General features: G+C 45.9%; 1 protein-coding gene across 1 annotated transcript in view; it reads left to right on the top strand.

Annotated features, from left to right (window-relative positions):
* The window catches only part of PAPPA (pappalysin 1), a 221,475-nt gene that overhangs the window by 104,944 nt on the left and 95,535 nt on the right, over positions 1-20,996 (top strand). The window contains exon 9 of the mRNA XM_059657843.1: positions 2,636-2,727. Coding sequence (XP_059513826.1) covers positions 2,636-2,727 — 92 coding nt within the window. The remainder of the gene's footprint in view (positions 1-2,635; positions 2,728-20,996) is intronic.

Raw genomic sequence — 20,996 nt, 5'->3', positions numbered from 1 at the left:
ACAATGGCGTTCTTCCAGCTGATCTAGAAATGGATTGTTGTTAGTATTCATTTTAAGAATATTCTTAACAGCGTTTTTTTAGTGTTTTTACCTAGAATTGGTATCCTGAATAGACATCAAGTACGTGTTGAGTTACCTGCAGTTACCTAATAATTGTTGACAGGTTTTGTAGAAACTGAACAGAGCTAGTGAACATGAACAGTTTCCTAAGCAAAACCAACAAACACACAAAAACCACAACTTTGAAGTAAAGGAGGGATGGCATCTTAACTAATGGGATTTTTCAGGGGATGATACATGTTATTTGCTGTGTGTGTGTGTGTGTGTGTGTGTGTAAGAAAATGGTTGAAAACACTGGATGAATATTATGACAATGATAATATTCATAAACATTAGCTGAGCCTCTACTATGCACGAGGCACTGTGCTACTTAGCGATCTCCTTGGGTTCTTCCAACAACCATATTACATAGATCCTTTTACTATACTTTACGAAAGAGACGACTAACACACAAAGATTAAAGTGGTTTTCTCAGCCGTATAGAGCCAGTCAGGAGCAGAACCAAGACATGAACCAGGGCCCAGGTTTTCATGTGGATTCACCGCTGCCTTGTTGCGTGACCAACAATTGTACAAAACTAACAAGTAAAGGAGTAGCTACATGCTTTCTGCTATGTCCAAGGCACAGTGCCAGGCATCGGGGTGCTAGGAGGACAAAGACTGCACTTCCTTTGGCATCTTAAAGCCGAGGATAGGGGCCTCTCAAGTGACAGGACAGGGCAGACAGTATGACAAGCGCTGTGATAGATCGAGCCTGGTGTCGTTAGTCACAGAGAAGACAGCTTCCCACCCCAGCCTGTGAGGTCAGGGAAGGTTTTTCAGAACTTCTCTATCTAATGATAGATCTTTCATGCCTAGAAGATATTTGTGGTGACCCTAATTTCATGCTTAAACCAATAGAACACACTGTTTGGGTGGTGAGGGAAGGCGGTTGAGAAGTATTCTTTGTGGCTTAGGGAACCCAGCCCAGGTTTAAAAAAAAAAATCTCTCCCCAGATAACCCATGAAATAGCTAAGGAGCACAAGGCCATCCCCATTTTCCACCGTGCGAGACTCCGTGGCGGAGATTAGAACAGGGGCCCGGCTTGGGATTTGGGCTGCTTCTTTGCTCCTGGGTGTGCAGACAGGAGAGAGCCTCGGTGGCTCTTTGGAAATCAGTGCAATGCCCTGGCCATCTTCAGGATTGATTGCAAGGCACCATCCTGCTACGCTGACACCTCTTAAAAGCAACAAACATTTCCCAGTATTAATTGCCCCGGTGAAGGCAGAAGTCTGAGGACTCCTTCATGCTGTGATGGGGCCCAGCTGGTCTCCAGGGAGGGCGGGAGGGACAGCTGCCACACACTTTGCAGAGACCTCCCAGGACAGAGTGGGAACGGGCTGTGATCCCGAGCATCTACTGTGTGTCACACACCGTGCCAGTCACTTGCCATCACATCTCATTCTTACACGCACTCTAAGGAGTAGGTATAATTACCTCCATTTTAACCAGTGAGAAAAGGGAGCATCGGCATCTAGAATAGCACCTTCCAGTGGATTTTTTTGCAATGATGGAAATCTCTTCTGTGCTGTCCAACACAGTAACCACTAGCTACATCCAGCTACTAAGGACTCGAAACATAGAAACTGTGACTGAGCCAGAGCATTTTCAGTTATTTTGCATGTTCATTGGTTTACATTGTCCAAGATAGAGGATCAGACAGAGAGATCCAGTGACTTGTTGGAGATCACACAGCCAGTTTGGACCATGGGGAGCAAAACCCAAGATTTCTATTTCTCAGAGGATGGGAATTTTTTTTTTAATCAGCAGTTCATTGAATCTTTCCGTTTTTATTCCTCCGGTTCATTGAATCTCTTCGTTATTATTCCTCTCTTTTCTCCTAGGTCCAATTCCAAGAGCATTGCTCATTTTCTTTCCATCCTAACCTCTGCAGAATCATCCTCAGGTGGTGAAAATAATTCCTAAAATAAACAAGAGGAGGCATTTTTATTTCCTAGAAGCATAGTTAGTTAGGCCTAGGCATTCTTGATGCCAGCAAACAACACACCTATGGAGAAGGCAAAATTTTCTGATAAAAGGAAAACCCAGCCTGAGCATGTGAAGGGGAAAAAAAATCTTGACCTTTAAGAGCATTGGGAAAGTGGGGAGAGGGTGGACATGGGGCATAGTGAAAACAGCATTTATATTTTAGAAATGCCAAAATGTTCTTTAAATCCATCGTTTTAAAGTGGCAGTGACATTTTCTGGACACAGTGCAGCAAGGTCTGTTCATTCATTTGTTCGTTCGTTCATCCATATCTTACTCCCATCCGACTTGCTGACTTAGCTGATTGAGATCTCAGAGAAAGTGTTTGAAACAGAAATTCTGTTGTCATCAGAAACAAGAAATAAAGCAAATGGCATGGGATCCGACAGATGTACACCTTTTAAGCATCGCATGTTGACTATGAAGAAACAGACTTACACAGGGAAAGGGACTTACCTGAGGCCTGGGTTGCAGGGGACTTTGCCACATCCACATCCTGCTGTCGTTTTGAAGCTGATGAGATCCCTTTCTCTCCTATGTGTTTTGCAGAGGCCAAGGTGAAGAATGCGATGACATGAATAAGATCAATGGTGATGGCTGCTCCCTGTTCTGCCAACAGGAAGTTTCCTTCAATTGCATTGGTAAGTCTTTGTCATTTCCCTGGGCCTGGATAGGGACGAACAGTGAGGAATCCTTGACCAATTACAATAACAGCAAATAGTTGTGACTGAATGAAGTTTCACTCACTTATATTGCAAATGTGTATTGAGTGCCTCCTATGGGCCAGGCACTGTTTTAGGCACCAGGAAATACAGCAATGGAAACAAAGGGCAAGTACATCCCTGCCCTGGGTAGCTTAAGTTCTCATAGAGGACAGAGGTGACTGGGAACTCTGTTGACCTAACTTCACCTTACACACAGTATTGCTCTTCTTCACACCAGCTATCCAGGATGGTTAGTAGTATAGATTTTTAAGGCTTTTATTCCTACTGTAGAGATGAGAAACATCAAAAGCCAGAGAGATTATAAACCTTGCCCAGAATCATACAGGTCGGGAGTGATTTGAGACAAAACCAGGACTTGGACCTCATTTTGTCTGATTCTTAGGCATGTGCTCAGTCCATTTGGCTACGCAACCTCCCTCTAGGATCCAGGGACCACCAGCCCCCTTCCCCCCACCCTCTCCCCCCCAGCGCATTCCCAACCTTGGGCATTTTTCTGACTCGAAGAGGGAACAGCAGACCAGCCTGTGTTTAGAAAGCAAAGGTCCTTTTCCCACCTTCCCTAGGCCTCTTCTTGGAGTCTGGCTGATCTTGTTGTTTCAGCCCCACTTGGGAGGCCCTGGCCAGCCCGGGGCTGGTAAACAGACAGGGGTTGGGGGGCAGGGATGGAATTTTGAGCTGGCCCAGATGAGATCATACTTCCTTTAAGATGCAAATCGATACCTGAAGATCAAAGGTCCCCAGGCTAATCCCCTGGGCTGGAGGTGAAAACTAATCACAAATCATTTGCAAGTACAAAAGACAGAGGTGCTCTATCTGAGGAGGGCAGGGGCAGCTGTGGGGGGAATGGAAACAGTGCTGGGAAGATTTCTCACTGAAAGGCAATTTTCTAGGAGGAAAGGGGAGGAAATGTCATGGGGTCTTCACAGTTGCAGTGCATTCCGGTGCATTTAGACCTTCTCCTGCTAAATTGTGAGCTCCCTGAGGTAAATAATATAAGTTACCTTTTATTCCAGTCGCAGCACACATTTATTGAGCACCTACTATCTCCTTGGCACCAAGTAGGGGCCCAGCAGCACCATAGGGGGGTCCCACTACTGCTTGTGGATAGAAGGAAGGAAAGATGTGGAGGGAGGGAGGACAGGAGAGTTTCTAGGCAAGACCTTGGGTTTTTAAATGGCAGAAGGTGGTTTGTTTTTTTCCTTCTCCTCCATTGGTTTCAGTTTGTCGGTCTGTATAAAAGCCTGATATTAGCCGAGTGGTGGGGTGGAAAGAGCCTTGGACTAAAATGAAGAAAAGCAGGCTCTGGTCCTAGCTGTGGTGAGAACTTGCTGGATAATGCTGACCAAATGGCTTCCTTAGCCTGGGCCTCAGTTTACCTTCTGTAACTTGAAAGGATTGAGTGAGGTGGTTTTTAAGAGCCTTGACTGCTCTTCTGTTGTGTGATTTTCAAGGTGTGTGATTATTATTTCTCATAGTCACAAGCTCTACCCTAACCAAACCCTCACCTTTGCTGTCATCCTCATGACACCCAACATGACTCTCAGATCATGCTGGGAAGTAGCTACCTGTTTTACTTGCACGAAGTTGGCATGTGATTCAAGTGCTTCTGGGAGAAAGGTAGGATGTGGGAAGGTAGGATATGGTACCCTAAAGGGATGCTTGGGTTCTGACATCCATGTTCTATGTTGCTTGAGCACTAGGCAACCATAAACAAAAATAAGCAGCCCTTACAGGAGAAGCTTCTTGTCCATGGAAAGGGTCTGCAAAATACCTTCCATGGGCCAAACTCGTCCCACTGCTTACATGTGTAAATAAAGCCTTACTGGAACACAGCACACCCTTCCTTTACATATTGTCTGCTGTGCTTTCCTGCTACAGCAGCAGAATTTGGTGGTTGCAACAGAGACCTATGGGCCAAAAGGCCTACACTATTTACTATTCAGCCCTTTACAGACCACATCTGCTGACCCCTGGTCTATGGATTTGGAGTCTTTGATGCTCTTGGTGGTGGGAGTCTGGTGCAGAGAGGAAGTGAAAATTAGGACATGGTTCATCATTTCTCAGAAAAAGAACCGAGTTGTAAGCATACAGTGGTGGGGCCTGGGAACCTCTGCTAGAAATAGCACTGGACAGCGAGTCCAGCCCCAGCTTGCCATACCTCCTTGGGCCTCACTTCCCCGCCTATACTTTGGACAAAATAGCTGGTGTGGACTAAATCAATGATTTGCACACAGCGTTAACGGAAATGCTTCAGAGGAAAGGCGTGATGATGAGAAAGTTTGTAAGAGAATGAGACTTGGACCCTAAGAGATCCATTTTTATACTGACATTTTCTACTAGATTCCACCTATTCTGCTGCTGATGGATGACATTTATTGAACATCTATAATAATAAAAGCATAATACGCTAATTAGACTGGACGTCCTTCTGGATGACCTTCTGGACAAAGCTGGGGCTGTGAGGGAAGCCTGGGTTCTGGGTGCCTGTCGGCGGCCAGAGGGAAGCCTGGGTCCTGGGTGCTGGAGGAAAGCTCGGGTCCCGGGTGTCAGAGGGAAGCTGGTACCAGCAGCCAAGAGAAGGAAGGCCTACTCTTACACGAATTTTGTGCATCAGGTCTCTAGTCTATTATATATCAAGCATATTTATAAACTAACTCTCATAACAATTCCATTAGTGTCCTGCTTTTACAAAAGAGGAAGTTGAGGCACGGGGAAGTGAAATAAGGAGAGGCAGTTAAATGGTAGAACTGGGGACTCAAACCCAGAGAGCCTGACTCCAGAGCTCATGGTGGTAAACTACTTGCAAAACAGTAGCTCTTGGTCTTGTGGGGCTCCCGGGGTGAGTGGGGAACATAGTGCTGCAGGACAATTCATGGGGTACATAATGGAAGGGCATACAAAACTGTCGGGTGTGGGTGGTGTCCAGGGAAGGTTCTCTGCTGCCCCTGTATGTTGAGTGTGGCTTGTGCTATAGGAAAAACCTCCACTATGCCCCCCGCCCTCACCATTTACTATTAGAGAAACTCACAGAGACACAGGGCATCCCAAGAAGAAAAGGGATCTATCTACCCAGAGATCTCAGCTCCCAGGAACTGTATTCCAAGGACAAACTCCACAGCTTTAATCTGGAAAACCATATTCCTCTAAGAACAGCAGCGCAAGAATCGACATGCATCTTGGGCTCCTCAGAGATCCAGCTCTGATGAGTCAGAGAAAGGGGGCTGGAGCGTGGGAGGCTTTGCCAAGGTGGACTTTGTTCGCATCATTACATTTGTCAAGACAGTGGTCAAGATAGTGGCCCACTGAACAGGCTTGAGTGAGACTGGCTGGGTTCATACCATAGTTTAGACATGAGGCCTGGGCTAAGCTTCAATGTTCTCATCCAGAAAATGGTAAAAATCCTGGGATTCAACTGTGGCAGTTATTTACCAATTTGTAGATAGTTATTATTTGACTCCCTTCCCTAGGTTTAGAAAAGAACTGTTTGTTGTAATGATAATGAGGCAGAGTCCAACCACCACGACCAAAGTTGAAAACACAAGCATCTCCCAGCCCCGCTTGTAGCTGAGTGTGGGCACAAGACTTGCACTCTCCTCCTGACCCCCAATCAGACACCAACCCAAGACTTTGAATCAGAAGCAGAGTGACCCTACAGAAACCATTTTGATTAAAGATGGTGGCAGTGGCCACACCCCCTGCATTTCCAAAGTACCAACGACAGCATCCAGCATTAGGGCTGAAGGTTCTGTGTGTAACAGCAGCTCTGAGATGTCTTCGCAAGACCAGTCATCGGACCTAATCTTGAGCTTGGAATTGGGCTTCAGAGCCTGCAAGGCTAGCTCTCCAGCCCTCCCAGAGAGTCTTCCATAAGTATCCAATGTTCTCTGAACAGAGTTTGCTTGTTTGCTTGTTTTGCTTAAGTTAGCCAAGTTGGTTTCTGTTGTCACTTAGAATCCTGACCAAAAATTGTTGTCATAAGATACTATGAGTTTTAGCCCTATTCTTAGCAAGTTAGACCTGCTTGACACACATTAACTATTACTTTTCTCAATGTGTGTGGGGGGGGGGGAAGGGGGGAGAGGGGGACTGGGGAGTATGTTTGTGTGTATCAGCAACAACCACTATTTATCGATACCCATGAGGTGTCATGCACCTTTGTATAACGTGAACCGATGTGAGGCCTCTGGTATCCAGACGCGGGATCTTAGATCTACAGTGATGTCTTAACTTGCCCGAGGTCACACAGCTCAGAGAAGGGGATCCTCTCTCCAGACGAAGTGGAGAGCCTTTGCTTTTTCTACTCTGCACTCTGCCTTCCCATCTGAGGAACTTCCTTCCTTCTCTCCTTTTTCTATTTTTTGGCACTGACCATTTAGTAGGCTAATGTTTTCCCTGGGTTTGGTACTACCCCCACCCGTGTGAGGGGGTGTCAGATTTATGGTGGCGTTTGCATCCACTTTTCAGAAGCCCGCACATCCAGGAGTATTCCCAGGGTGCCAGTGTGTTATTATGCAACAGCCTGGGACGTCCCTGTCCCACTTTCCCACCCCCAGGACCCTCGTCCCCCTTGCAACATGGCAAGTTGCTTGTTAAGAGGAATACCACCCACAAGACCTCTTGGGCAATGCATGCTATATCCTGGCAATGTGGAAATTATCTCGTCTCCCCCCTCCCTTTAAAATATAACATACACCAGGCCTGAGATGTCAGTTTAAAAATGTGGTATCAGTAAAATGATAACGCCCCCCACCCAGCAGGCACTGGCTGGAGGCATTGTTCGGCAGCGTGGGGATTCTGTCTCCAAGCACTGAGTCATGAGCTACAGACAGGCTGCTGATAGCAGCTGGAGGAGGGAGGGCAGTGGTCAAATTAGTGGGACAAAATGAGAAGCATCACCAAAGGGGTTACACTTAGTAACGTATCTCGAGCCATTGCTGGAAATGAGCTGCCTTCTGCGACGACAGTTAGTCCATGAGGGGAGCTGTGCTGGTGGGGGCCCCTCTCCTCCCGTCCTGTGTCCTTCAGGAGAGCTGGGTGCAGGTCCCCATTTAGACTTGGAAGCCTGGGCGTGTGGCACGTTAGCAGCTCAGAGCCTCAGTTTCTCTCTCTGTGTAATGAAAGCAGTTGGGCTGAGGGCCGAAGGCCGCTTTTCCTCTCGGACACGGATTGTCCAACACCGGAAGGCGTGGGGTTTCCAGTTCTGCTTGACGCTGGTATGTAGTTAAGAAAACAAGGCAAAGGGACCCCCGTGTTGTCGTTCCCAGACGTGCACATTCACTGGGCGTCTCTTTTTCTCGCTCATTCCCTGCCACTAGCATTACATTGTCCCTGGTCCTCACAGAGCATCCCTGCCCAGTCCTACTACAGGGGCCAGTAACTCAGTTATCTGCAAGGCAGATAAGGGAGAGGCGGAGGGATCCATTCGCCTCCCAGCAGTCACTGGGAGGGGCGCAGGTCACCCAGCCTCGTGGCCCCTCTGTCAGGCCGCCCTGGCCTGATCCTAGCCAAGTGCAGAAAGGAAAACAAAAAGATGAATCGCCTCCTCTTCTTGGTGAATGTTCTGATGAGCCTTTAGATCAACAGTGACTAAAAGGGAAACAGCATCTGGGAGGGGAGAGGGGGGGAGAATGGGCTCTGCCGGGAGTCACAGTTATTGTTATTTTTCTTTCTAACAACATGAAATCGGGACAGATGACCCACCTCTCACCTAACCAAAAAAAATGAAAAATTTTAAAACAAAACAAAATAAAACTTTTCCTGGCCTGCATTCCTTCAGCCCTCCCTCTGTAGAAGGCATAGTAACTTTCGCCAAAATGCCTTCTTGAAATAAAGCTTCCCTTGGATGGAAGACAGACCTTTAAAAGAAGAAAAGAGAAATACTGGTGGTCGTGGTGGTGATGAAGGTGATCGTGGTGCTGTCAGCTAGGAGAGGTGGCATGCTTAGCCCTGGCATGATGACCTATGGCTTCAGGATTAATGATGGGTTAAGATGGATATGGGTATTCACCCATGTGGATCTGGGTGAAACGCCTGGCCCAGACACTTTTTATTTGTGCCTCAGGCTTCTCATCAGTAAAATGGGCTAGTAATAGTTTCTACTTTTTACAGTTGGTTTGAGAATGAAATGAGGTTATATAGGTAAAGCATTTAAAAACAGCAATACCCGGTAAATCTTACCTATGTGTTTGCTACCACTGCTATAATTAATGTTATCAGTATAATTAATAATTAATATCAGTATAATTAAGTTGTAGTAATCCTCCCAGGAACCCTAGATAAATAATATTATTTCAGTTTCATAGAGGACAGAAACTGAGGTTCAGAGAGGTTAAGTAACTTGCCCAAGGTTTCACAGCTAGAAATAGCAGAGGTGCGATTCACAGTCCCTAGGCAGACCTGCACACTTACCCATGAAGTCACTGTATTTATGAGGGACCCAACTGTATCAGCCTTTGTATTAAGAGCCCCTTTTTAAAGTGATTTTATTCAGCCTCCCAGCAGCTCTGTGTAATCAGAATAATAATGCCCATTTGGCTGGTGAGACCAGTGAGGCACTGAGAGATGAAGTGAATTGCCTTAAGTAAAGCAGCCAGCTAAGTCATAGGAGGCTTCAAATCCCATCTGCCTGCCTTTAAAGACCTTGTCAATATCCAGAGGAACCCCCCCCCCAAAAAAAAGAAAAAAAACAAAACTTCTTGAGAGCCTCCTTTTCCCTGTTTCTGCGTTGGTGCCATTGACTCACAGCAGGAAGCGAAAGTGAATGCACATGTCCTTCCTGTGCCTGTTTCATGAGTCATGAAAACGACAACCTTCCGTTATTACCACCCCATAAATGTTCCACTGCACAGAGCCCGTGCCCGCGACATAAGGCCGATCTGGGTTTGGGGCTGTATTTTCGTTTTTAACAGCTCGCCCTCCTGTGACAGTAGCAGTGTTGTTTTTTAGCATGAGGGGAAGCTGTCACTTAGGGGAATGTGCTAGAGACAGGAGCCTGAGCTCAAATACCTGTTGGGTGTAATGTGTCTATTGGTTACTTCTGGGCCATCTTGGCCATCTCCCGTCCTCTGTCTGAGTCTCAGCCTTCTCTTCTGAAAATGGACGTCATTTTCACACACCGTCTCTCTGTTGAGAGAAAGAAGGAAATAAGGTCTGTAGCGTGTTTAGCACAATGCATGGCAGTTAGCGAACATTCAAAAACACGCGTCCGTGCCACTTCATCTTCCCTTTTCTCAAGTCCCATCTCAACTGCAAGTGATGCAAAGGTGCCAATCCATCTCTGGCAAAATGGTCCCGAACAGGGCCCTGCCATCAGCACGTGGTAGTACCTTATGCAAAGTGACTAGAAAGGGATGGCCATGAGCTGGAGGAGCTCCAGGGGCCCTTTCAGCTCTGACTTCTAGAATTTAAATCCCAGATCATTATTGTTTTTAAACTGTGCATTTTAAAAGAAATGAGGGCTTGGGGAGGAGAAAGGAATTCCTTTAACCCAGAGGGTCAAAGGGGGTCAGCAAGGGGACAAAGGCGCAGGAAAAGGAGGCGATGGGGTGGAAGGCTGCCATGCGGGCCGGACCAAAGATCTGAAGTCCTCTACCGGGAGGTCTGATGGATGCATTCAAACACCCTGGAGTCAGCACCGGTTAGGATCAAGCCTGCCTTCAGCCTCAGACCACAGTTTACCACCTCCTTTGGAAACCCGGGAGGCCTACCCCACAGAGAGGCCGGGCTGGAATGAAAAGAAACAGGAGGGCCTCTGAGGCCAGAAGGGAGCAATTCTAGCCCTGGGCCCGGCGGCTTCCTGACTCTCAGGGAGGGGTCAGGCACGGAGGCCTTGGAGCTTGCCTGAATTCGAGGAATAGGGATCAAACTTTGATGTGTGCCTTTGAAAGGCAGCCCTCGTCCAAGGCAGGTGAATCTGGGTAGCCAGGAACAAGGGCTTCTTTGTGGCATTGTAAGCGACCAGAAGCCTGCCTGCGCATGCCTGTGCCTGGCTGTGCCTCTCTGCAGTCCTGACCTAGGAGCCGGGGACAGGGGAGAGGCCCGGGGGCCAAGTGTCCCTGTGGGCCTTTCAGTAGGTCCTGGCTCTACGTTCTTTCTTGGGGACCATGTTGGGCTGGAAGAGACATTTAATATTCATGAGCGTGATCTCCACTTGAAGGGAATGCCCTGAGGGAAAGTGAAATATTAAGCAAGTGAGGGATATAGACCTAATTGCCTCCTCTTTTCTTTTTGGAGAAAAGTAATGTGCTTAAAATAAGATGATGGATAGGCAGCCGGGATGGTGTGAAAACCCCACTGCCCTCGCCTGCAGAATAAATCAGCTTCGTGCTCTCACTCACACAGAGAACCAGACAGAAGGCGGTGCAACTTGGCTGCCGGGTCACACCAGGTCACCCGTTCCCAGACCATGGATGCCTGCTGTGTGCCCGGCACTGTGCTAGCTGCAAGGAAACCAGCAGTGAGCCAGGGAGACCAGAGAGGCCAGGGATATGAGGCCAGTAACTAGTAGTTACTGAAAACAATCGTTGAGAATGCCTTTGCATGGACATATGGGAGGTGTGTAAGTGCAGGTCCTCCTTCCTATTTGAGGGGTCAGGAAAGGCCTCCTTGAAGACACGACATTTAACCTGCGACTTGAAGGCTAACTAGGAAGTGGACAAATTAGGGAGCAGTGGGGCAGGGGGATGGAGTGAGGACTGCAAGAAGGTCAGACCGTTAAACCCTCCAGGCAGGAAAGAGCTTCGGAAGAGGTCAAAGAAAGTCAGCATGGCCGGATGGCAGGGAAGGAGAGAGACCAGGGGCGGGACCCTGGCAGACTCTGACCCTTCAGGGCCTTGAAGGCCGTGGCCAGGCTGTTGCTCATGGCATGGAAGGAGAAGAAGGCAGCTCCCACGTGTGCATTCTGCCCTCAGTGCCAAGCCCTGTCGGCCAGTGCATGTCTGCATAGAGCAGGCATCTGAAAGCTACTTACTGTCCCAGCCAAACCCTACCTGCTGCCTGTTTGGGGAGATGCAGTTGCTTGAAAGAGAACTATCCCCCTTGATTCAGATATTTGCCGCTACAAAGACAGAGCAGAGCAGCTCCAACAGAGGTCTTGGATGGGCCCATGAAGCCAGCACATGTGTTGTGTGGCCCTGTACAGAAAGAGTTGCTACCCAACTGCTGGCAAGGATGCGTGAGTACCTAGTGGGTGAAAGAATGTCCAGTTAGGGAGCCATCGAGGCAGAGGAGAGAGAGGTGAGGGTATCACCCCATCCGTCTCACCCCTGGGCCTGGAGCAGCACAGCTGTAATTGTGTTGGCCACCACATTTTCCATGGACACATCCGTTTTCCTCATTCATGAGGAAAGATGTCATCGTGTCCATCCTTGGGTCCCCAGTCAGTGTCTGGCATCCTGAATCAAATGACCCTTTGAGGCAGAAAAGAGTGGCCAGGAGCCTGGGCAGCACCTGATTTCCCCTGGAGAACCTCTACTCCCTTGTCTCATTTCACGCTCACAGCACCCCTGGCAACCACTTTCCAGGTGACACAACAGAGCCCCCAAATGTTAAAGTGACTTTTGAGAAAGTGGCCTCCATTCAGTAACTGTTTATTGAGCTGGGAGACCACCACAAACGGAAACACACTTTGGTGACAGCCACGTCCCATGCTGGGACCACAGCCACGGAAACCTCCTCCCGTGATCTTTCTGAGGGAGGCTGCAGGAAGGTGGGGATTGTCCCCTGAATGTTACACCAGGAGAAACTGAGGCTCAAACAGGTGAAATGACTTGTTCAAAGCAGGTGATTATTAAGTAGCAGAACTGGGATTTGAACCAAGATCTGCCTAACTCCAAAACTGTAAGAGCTGCGTCCTCCTCCAAATTAGCAGACCTTCGGAACAAGTGGGAGTGATGAGATGTGCATATAGATCACCACCCTCCCCATCTCATCATTCCAAACAGTAGTCAGAATAGCAGAAATAGCTTGCTATTAATTTAATTGACTTAATCACTTTTTTCCTATCAGTTCCTCTGATTAATTGCATTGACCTTATGAGGTAGTTTTAATATTATGGCTACTTTATAGATTAAGAAAGAGCACAGAGATGTTAAGTAATTTACTCAAGGCTCCCCAAGAAAGGGATTTGGCTCTGGGATCTGGCTCTTAGGCCCTCAGGCTGAGCTACGAAACTTATGCTACCTCTTGATCATTACTGTTATCTAATTTTTTAAGTGTACTTTCCAGAGCTGAACAGCCTACCAGCAAACAGAAAATGAGAAGGGACAACAATAGACTCTGCAAAAGGAATCTCCACATAAAAAGATCCCAGGGTCTCTTTAAGAAACACTGTCTGGAGTGTTTGTTTACAGATCGTTAACTACTTAACAGAGGGAGAAACTAAAGGCCCCTTTTTCCTGGCTGCTACTGATTAAATTCCAAGGGGAAATTAAGATAAAGCAAATCTGAAATTATAATAATTTTAAGGGTTTTCAATTTTAATTCGCCAGAAAGATAAAATAGTCCATGCCCTGCCTGTGCATCCCTGCTCACAACCACCAGAGTTGTCTTCTCTGCCCTCTGCCCTCAGCGTTGGGGTCTTGCTGAGACCAGTCTCACTCCTCTGTCTACATGGAGCACCTGCGGCATATGAAGTCAGGCGCCAGGCAGGGTGTGGGTGTGAGTGACAAGCAGGAGCCAAAACCCTTCCTCGGAGGACTACAGAGGACAGTGGTCAGTGAGGATGTGCAGGGATTGGTGGGGCCGCCCCAATAGGCATAGTAACGCCCCCGGTGGAGGTGGGAGAGTTGGCAGCAGCTTCCTAGACAGCTGGGCTCAGTAAGACCAAGAGCAGGGCCTGCTGCTGTAAGGTCCTAATATCAGGACATGATATGAGCAGTGTTTGTCTTTTGGGCTTTTTAAAATGTGTTTATATTGATTTGTTTAGAGGGATAGAGAGATAGAAACATCTATGAGAGAGAAACATCATCAGTTGGCTGCCTCCTGCATGCTCCCTACTGGGGAGTTGAGCCTGCACCCGGGTATGTGCCCTGACCTAGAATTGAACCAGCAACCTCCTGGTTCATGGGTCAATACTCAGCCACTGAGACACACCAGCCGGGCAAGGGGCAATGTTTTAAGACCCACCTCCCCCCAGTGGGATGCTCTTCAGGGGCCCACAAAGTACTCCTGGAAACTGACCTGAAGAGACTTCAGGGTGGTTTTGTCTTTCAACACCAGTCTGAAACAGGGGGCGGGGGGGGGGGGGGGGGTCTTATACAGGGAAAAATACGGTAAATCTAAATTCCTTACTGTGGCATCAGCCATCAAGACTGGAGTGGTCTGATCTAGTCACATGTACCTTGGGCTTCAAAATCTTCTGGGCTTTGCACCTATGACCCTGCCCCGAGCTTCCTTTCATTTGCTCTCAGAGTTCCCTGCCTGGGGTGTGTCCCCACCAGTTCCTCCTCCTCAGAGATTCAACCCAGGTGTTAGCCCCTAAAGCAGCGGTTCTCAACCTGTGGGTCGCGACCCCTTTGGGGGTCGAAGGACCCTTTCACAGGGGTCGCCTAAGACCATTGGAAAACACATATATAATTACATATTGTTTTTGTGATTAATCACTATGCTTTAATTATGTTCAATTTGTAACAATGAAATTGGGGGTCACCACAACATGAGGAACTGTATTAAAGGGTCGTGGCATTAGGAAGGTTGAGAACCACTGCCCTAAAGGAAGCCTTCTGATGCTGGGTAAGGTTGAGCTGGGGTTGGTGGGGTTCCTTCCTGCTCTCAGCATCTTGTGCCTCAGAGCAAAATGCTGTCAGTCAGTCAATTTCTTGCCCGCTCACTAGACTCTGAGCTCTCTGCATGCTGAGACCCAGTTAATTCTTCTGATTCCTAGGATTTAGTCCAGGACCTTGTAAATAATTTGTGGCTCCATAAGTGCAGACTATGAGTGAGGGAAGCATGTATTTTTAAAGGTTTGTTTCTTAAGAGTCACTTTCTTAAGTTTTATTTATCAGGCAACAAAGTTAGTAGAGCTTTGTTGGCCTGAATCACTGACTTTCCACCTCACAGTGGTCCTCTCTACACGATGTCAGCGCTGGGCTGCTTGTGTTCAGATCCTAGCTCTGCCACTAAAGGGGTTGGGGGATTCTTTAGTTAGATTGTACCTTCCTGTGAAGGAAAGACTGGCTCCAGTGGCAAGCCTCCTTTATCTCCATACTGACTGTGGTCATAACTCTTTGATGAGGTCCAAACATTTTACAACTTCAGGAGAAGGGGTGGATAGAAGCCCTGACTTTGGTGGTTACTTAAATCACCCCCCAGAACTCTCTGATAACCCCAAATCCAATTGCTTTCAAAACGAAGTCCTGGTCCAGCTAGCTTCCTCTTGGGAACCAGCCTAGTCAACTAGCAGCTGGAAAGGACTGCAGGTAGGCCACCCCCCAGGCAGAGAATTCAAAAGGAAGTGGATGGCTGTGTAAATAACACTGCTTGAAGGGGCATTTAAGCAGAGGCTCTTTGTTAAGGAAATTGATGGCTTTGTAAGTACTGCCTCTGAAGGGAGTACTTTAGTGGAAGGTTCCTGAGCTCCCCTGGCAAATTCCCTAATGGACTGTGGGCCAGGAGTCTGGGCCCCCACATAGTCCATCACTTGCCAACAAAAACCTTGGATTCTACTTTTAAAAATTGAAAAAGGTTATGGAGCCTGTGTAGTTTAACTGGCACAAGGTAGCTGAGACAGATTGCTTCCTTTAGGGAGAGGGAGACGTGGATCTTCCCCAGAACCTTTGTTCCTGCGAGGCACCTTGCTAGGCACCTTGCCAGGTATTTTCTAGGCAGCTTCTTATTCCATTCCCCTGAGGTCTGCAAAGACATCAGGTCACCAGCTTGCTGAAGGGGGAACTGGGGCTCGGAGATGAAGTGGGCTGCTCATGGACACCCCGTTAATTGGTGGAGAGCAGGGATGTGACAGCAGACCCCGGAGCCCCCCAAGTACCACAGAATGGCAGGGCATCGTGGAGAATCAGATCATCGGTCTCATTAGATCCCCCTCGGTATCCACATTCTCACAAAGGACATGGATTAGGCAACGTGGGTGGACGTAAGGGAGTGGGTTTTGGAATCAGATGAGTAAGGATTTGGGTTTCGCTGTATGAAACCCTTTAAAGACCATTTCCCTTGTCTGTGAAATGGGGATAACACCACCAAACACAAAGGATTCTTCTGGAATTAAAGGACATTGCCTATTTAAAAGCATTTAACACAGTGCCTAACAGGAACCACACCATTCAGTTATTCATTTAGCAAATATACTTATTACATAGTGGCTATAATTTTAATTGGGGAATTAGATGATGCTATGGAGAACAGAGGGGGGGACAACCGGCCCTTCTGGGGTGGATTGCCGGAGAGATTTTCCAGAGGAGTGTCGGTAAGACTGGATGAAAGGATGTTTAGAGGCTCAACTTAGGAAAAGCAAGGCTAGGAACATTGGGGAAGCTTCTGCAAAGGTGGGGAGGGGAGGAAGAATCTGGGACACCCAGGAAGTGGACAGGATTCCAGCCTGCCCGGAGCTGGGACAAGAGCATGAGAGAAAGCAAGAGCAGGCTGTGGAAGCAGGCAGGGACCAGATGATTTCTTGACGTCATTGAGCCTCAGAAAACATTGAATGAACAACTATCTTCTGAGGTAGCCTGTTGCATTTTCACACTAACTGTAGTTTGTTAGATGAGCTTCTACTGTGTCCCCTGGGAGCCTTCTGTTCCTTAGGTTCAGCGTTTCCATACCTCTGTGGACATCTCTTCATGAGGCTGCCTCGCTTGGGCCCCAGCAGTCACCAGTGGCTTCGAATTGGTCTGCCCAGCCATCTCCAGGGCCAGAGGAGACTTCCCTGACCTCCATTCCGGCACCTGCAGCCAGCAATGCCATCTGCAATCTCACACTCTTGTTTGGGCAAACACCTTCTCCAGTTGGTGGAAACTGATTGCAGAGAGACCACAAATCCTAGGAACTTTTTCTGAACATGAATAGTGATGCCCACCCTTATCATCTCTGATCAGAATACAGGGGTTTTGATTGATCTAAAATGTTCCAAGTTAACTCTTAAGATTTAGAATCAGTTTTCCCCTCCTTTCCTTTCTTCCTACTTTCCTTCCTTTGCCCTTTCTCCTTCCCTTCCTCCTTTCTCTCCTTCCCATTCTTTATTCCTTATTGGGAAGAGAGAGACATATGCTCACATTTCTGTAAGAACAAAACTCAGTGTAACACTATCAATCAAAGAGCACATCGATTCAGATGAACACAAAATCCTTTTCAAAGGACAGAAGAGTAGCCAGTCCATCGTGTAAGACAAAGAAAACTTACCTGAGTGCAGTGCACTCCTGCCCAGTGACTCGGCTTCTCTCTTCCGAGCATCACCAATTTGGAGAAGGAGGACACCGTGGCTCCAATGTCTCATCCTGTGGACTCACATGAACCATATTGCAGGAGGATAGTCTTCCTGAGTGCCCACACTCAGCAGAGCTCAGGGTGGGAGGTTTCTTGCATAGGAACCCTTCCAAAAACCCACCACACTGTGGTCACCTTAGTCACCATCAGCTATGCCAGACAGGGTTTTGGGGTGTGGTTTTCACATGGGGGCCCTGATTTGGCCTCGATTCCTTGGTTACTGCTGACATAGCATCCCATTGCTCAAAAGTCTCTCTTCTCTGGAACCTTGAGGATGTCTTAACAGACAGATGGGCAGCTTGTTTTACTGAATTGAAGAACAGATACAATGTGTGTACACACTGACTTTTACTTGAAAGCACTGTTTTTCTCATGCTCATCTGCATGTATTTCTCACAGACCAATTTTTGTTTGACATTGCATTATTTCCAATGTTTATAAAACGAGCCTTATTCAGTCAACCCAAACCTTGGGCCTATAATAATTAACGGTGCAGCATTCAGTGAGTCACTTAACCTCTCTGAATCTCAGTTGTGATACTTGCAAACTGAAGCATGAGGACGAGATAATTTCTAAAACTCTTGCAGCACTAAAACCACCAGTTATTCATTCAGCAAATATTTTCGGATTGTCTTCCATGTCCTGGATTTAGAATGCAATAGTGAGCAAAACAGCCTACCCTTCAGCTTTCCCAGGGCTGCTCTTCTGTTTCAGAAAGAATGCAATGATCAATTAAACTCTTGAAGAAGCAATATAATGCTGTGTAGGAAATAATATAGACTGGGGGAGGGAGCGGGGGTGGCGGGTGACTGCAGTGAAAATAGCGTGGTTAGAAAAGGTCTCACCAGGCAGGTGATGGTTGAGTTGAGACCTAAACAATGAATTAAAAAAAGCCATTTGACGATTTGGGAGATGAGTTCTAAACTGTAGCTGTGATAAAAATATGTGAAAACAACAACATGTGTGAGTATGTTCCATAGCATTATTTTACTTGATCATTACAGCCACTTTCTGAAATGGGTAGGAAAAGTGATTTTGTCATTTTATCAGACAAGAATGAAACCCAGAACGATGATGATGTGTGTTGCCCAGTACGGGAGAGTAAGTTAGTGACAGAGATGAGCTTCAAATTTTGATTTCCTGTCCCTAATTTCATCTGCTTTTCCTTATAGTTCTCTTCTGTGTTTCTCCGAATGGTTTCACCTGCACCCTTCTCAGTCTTCATTTTGCTGATCACATTTTTCCATCTCCAGACCAAAAACAACAACAACAACAATACTTTAATGATTAATAGAAAAAATGTATCAAGTACCAAATATGTAGTAGAGTGACTTCATTGAAGGAGATCTTAAATGAAAGGTAGCTGATTTAACTCTCTTAGTCTACAGAAGGGGGAAGTGCAGCCCAGAGAGGGAAGTGTCTTGTCCCCAGCCTTGGGGAGAATAGAGGACATCTGCTCTAGACTCCCGTTCTCTTGACCATGCTATTGCTATTGAAACAGGGTTCCATTCTTTATTCTTTCTTTCTGTCTTTTTTTAACCTATTGATGTATTTATTTATTTGGGGGGTGATGAAATCACAATAAAATCACTGGCATTCTGTTTGTAGTTTGCTACCTTTCATCACTCTGTCACTTTCACATACTCTTCTGCATATGAATGTTTCAGGTGGCTTTTCTCCACTTATTATTAGCGTATATTACCCAAGACAAATCTCATTGTATTTCCTGTTCATACTTTTAAAGGCCTTTGCATCCTAGATATTACTCTTCCTCTTGTCTATGCTTAGAACGCCAGGCATATTTCGCGGCCACTGTAGAATCCATTGTGGTACTGACATTTATCCCCTCTTTCCTATCAGGAGATAGCACTGAACCCAAAGAGACCCGGCTAAAACCCATTCAGGGCTTTGAACATTCATTTCTATTGAATGTATTGTCATTTATTAGGACCACTATCTTTGCTTACAATCTTTTTAGGCCATTCAAATAACTGTACTAAATTCAAGGTGATGTAAATGCATTTTTATGCATTTTCAAGTTCCAATTCATAAGGCCATCAAATCTCTTTATTAAATTTCAGTTTAGTATGCACCACATTTTTTACCTAGATATTTAATTTCTTTGCAAATTCAGTTAAGAATAAAAAAAATATTAGGACAGATGGTGAGTCACGATGTCTCACAGGAAAAAAATATTGTGGGGTGGTTTAGATAGAATTGGATATTTTTTTTCTCTTAATATGCGCTTGTATTTGTATTATGATCTCATTCTAATTAATATTTTCATAAAAATCTGTGTAGCAGACTGCTGAAACAGATTCAAATCAGGTTTGAGCCATCTTCAATATAATCAATAACAGAGATTCTGAAACTCCAAAAGAACTTTGTTAATTCATTATTTACTGAATATCTGCTTTGAGATTGACATTATCCTAAGTATTGGGGATGTAAATAGAGGTAATATTGGAGCCAGCTCAGAAATATCTCACAATCTAAGAGCTGTACATTTTCATTCATTCATCCATTCATAAATATTAGTCACAATATGGCAAGGCAGTGCTCTTGATCCTGAAGAAAGAGGTTCACTTTGAGACATAGTCCCATAAATCTTATCATAAATAAAAATTCATTTTAGATAGTGAATAATACTGTGAAGGAAATAAAATACAGTGATATGCTGCTCTCTAATGGGGTGGGGAATAGGATGTGAGCTTACTGTAAGTAGACGGGGTTATTATTTGAGGAAGTACTATTTGAATTGAGCCTTAAATGATTAAAAGGAAGAGAGTGTGAGAAAATCCAAGAAAAAAGTATTCCAATAAAGTGAGTAACATGTGCAAGTTCCTGAAGCAATAACAAGTTTGGCTTGTTTAGGGAACAGATTCTTGTTGAATGGATACACTTATGGATGAACAAATAAATGAATTGAACCTAGTGAGCAAGAGGATAGTGATAGGAGACATTCAGAGAAAGTAGGGACTCATAGGCCATGTTACAGATTTTGATTTTGTTCCATGTGACATGGGAAGCCATTGAGGTGCTTTAGGTAGGAAAGTGGTCTGATATAGTTTATGTTTTTAAAGGACCACTGTAGCTGCACTTTAGGGGAGGGAAGATTGGGAATCAGACATAGAAAAAGCTGATTAAATGAGCAATACCTCAGTGATGATGGCTTGGCTTAGGATGCTGGTAATGGAGCAAAAGTAGATCTTTTTGGAATTTTCTGAGATGAAAGTCTACAAGATGTACTTTTTTTGGTTTTGGTGAGTTGGCTAAAAAAATAGGAGTGATGATTCAGAAGGTTTTGGTTTAGCCTTTGTTGAGCAATATTGTCATTTACTAAGAGGAGGAAGAAAGGAATGTGGGGAGAAACCATTACTTCTGTTTCAGACATGTTGATTTTGTGATGACTTTAAACAGATATTTAAGTAGAGAGGTCATTTTATTTTATTTTTTTATTTTTTTTAATTAATTTATTTTTTTTATTGCTTAAAGTATTACAAAGGGTATTACATATGTATCCATTTTATCCCCCCGCCCTAGACAGTCCCCTAGCCTCCCCTATCACCCAGTGTCTTATGTCCATTGGTTATGCTTATATGCATGCATACAAGTCCTTTAGTTGATCTCTTACCCCCCTACCTCCTGCCCCCCAACCCACCCCGGCCTTCCCCGTGCAGTTTGACAATCTGTTTGAGGCAGCTCTGCCTCTGTATCTATTATTGTTCAAAAGTTTATAATGGTCTCTATTG

Source organism: Myotis daubentonii, chromosome 11 (assembly GCF_963259705.1).
Source record: "Myotis daubentonii chromosome 11, mMyoDau2.1, whole genome shotgun sequence".
Classification (NCBI taxonomy): domain Eukaryota; kingdom Metazoa; phylum Chordata; class Mammalia; order Chiroptera; family Vespertilionidae; genus Myotis; species Myotis daubentonii.
This window is presented reverse-complemented; position numbering and strand designations above follow the sequence as displayed.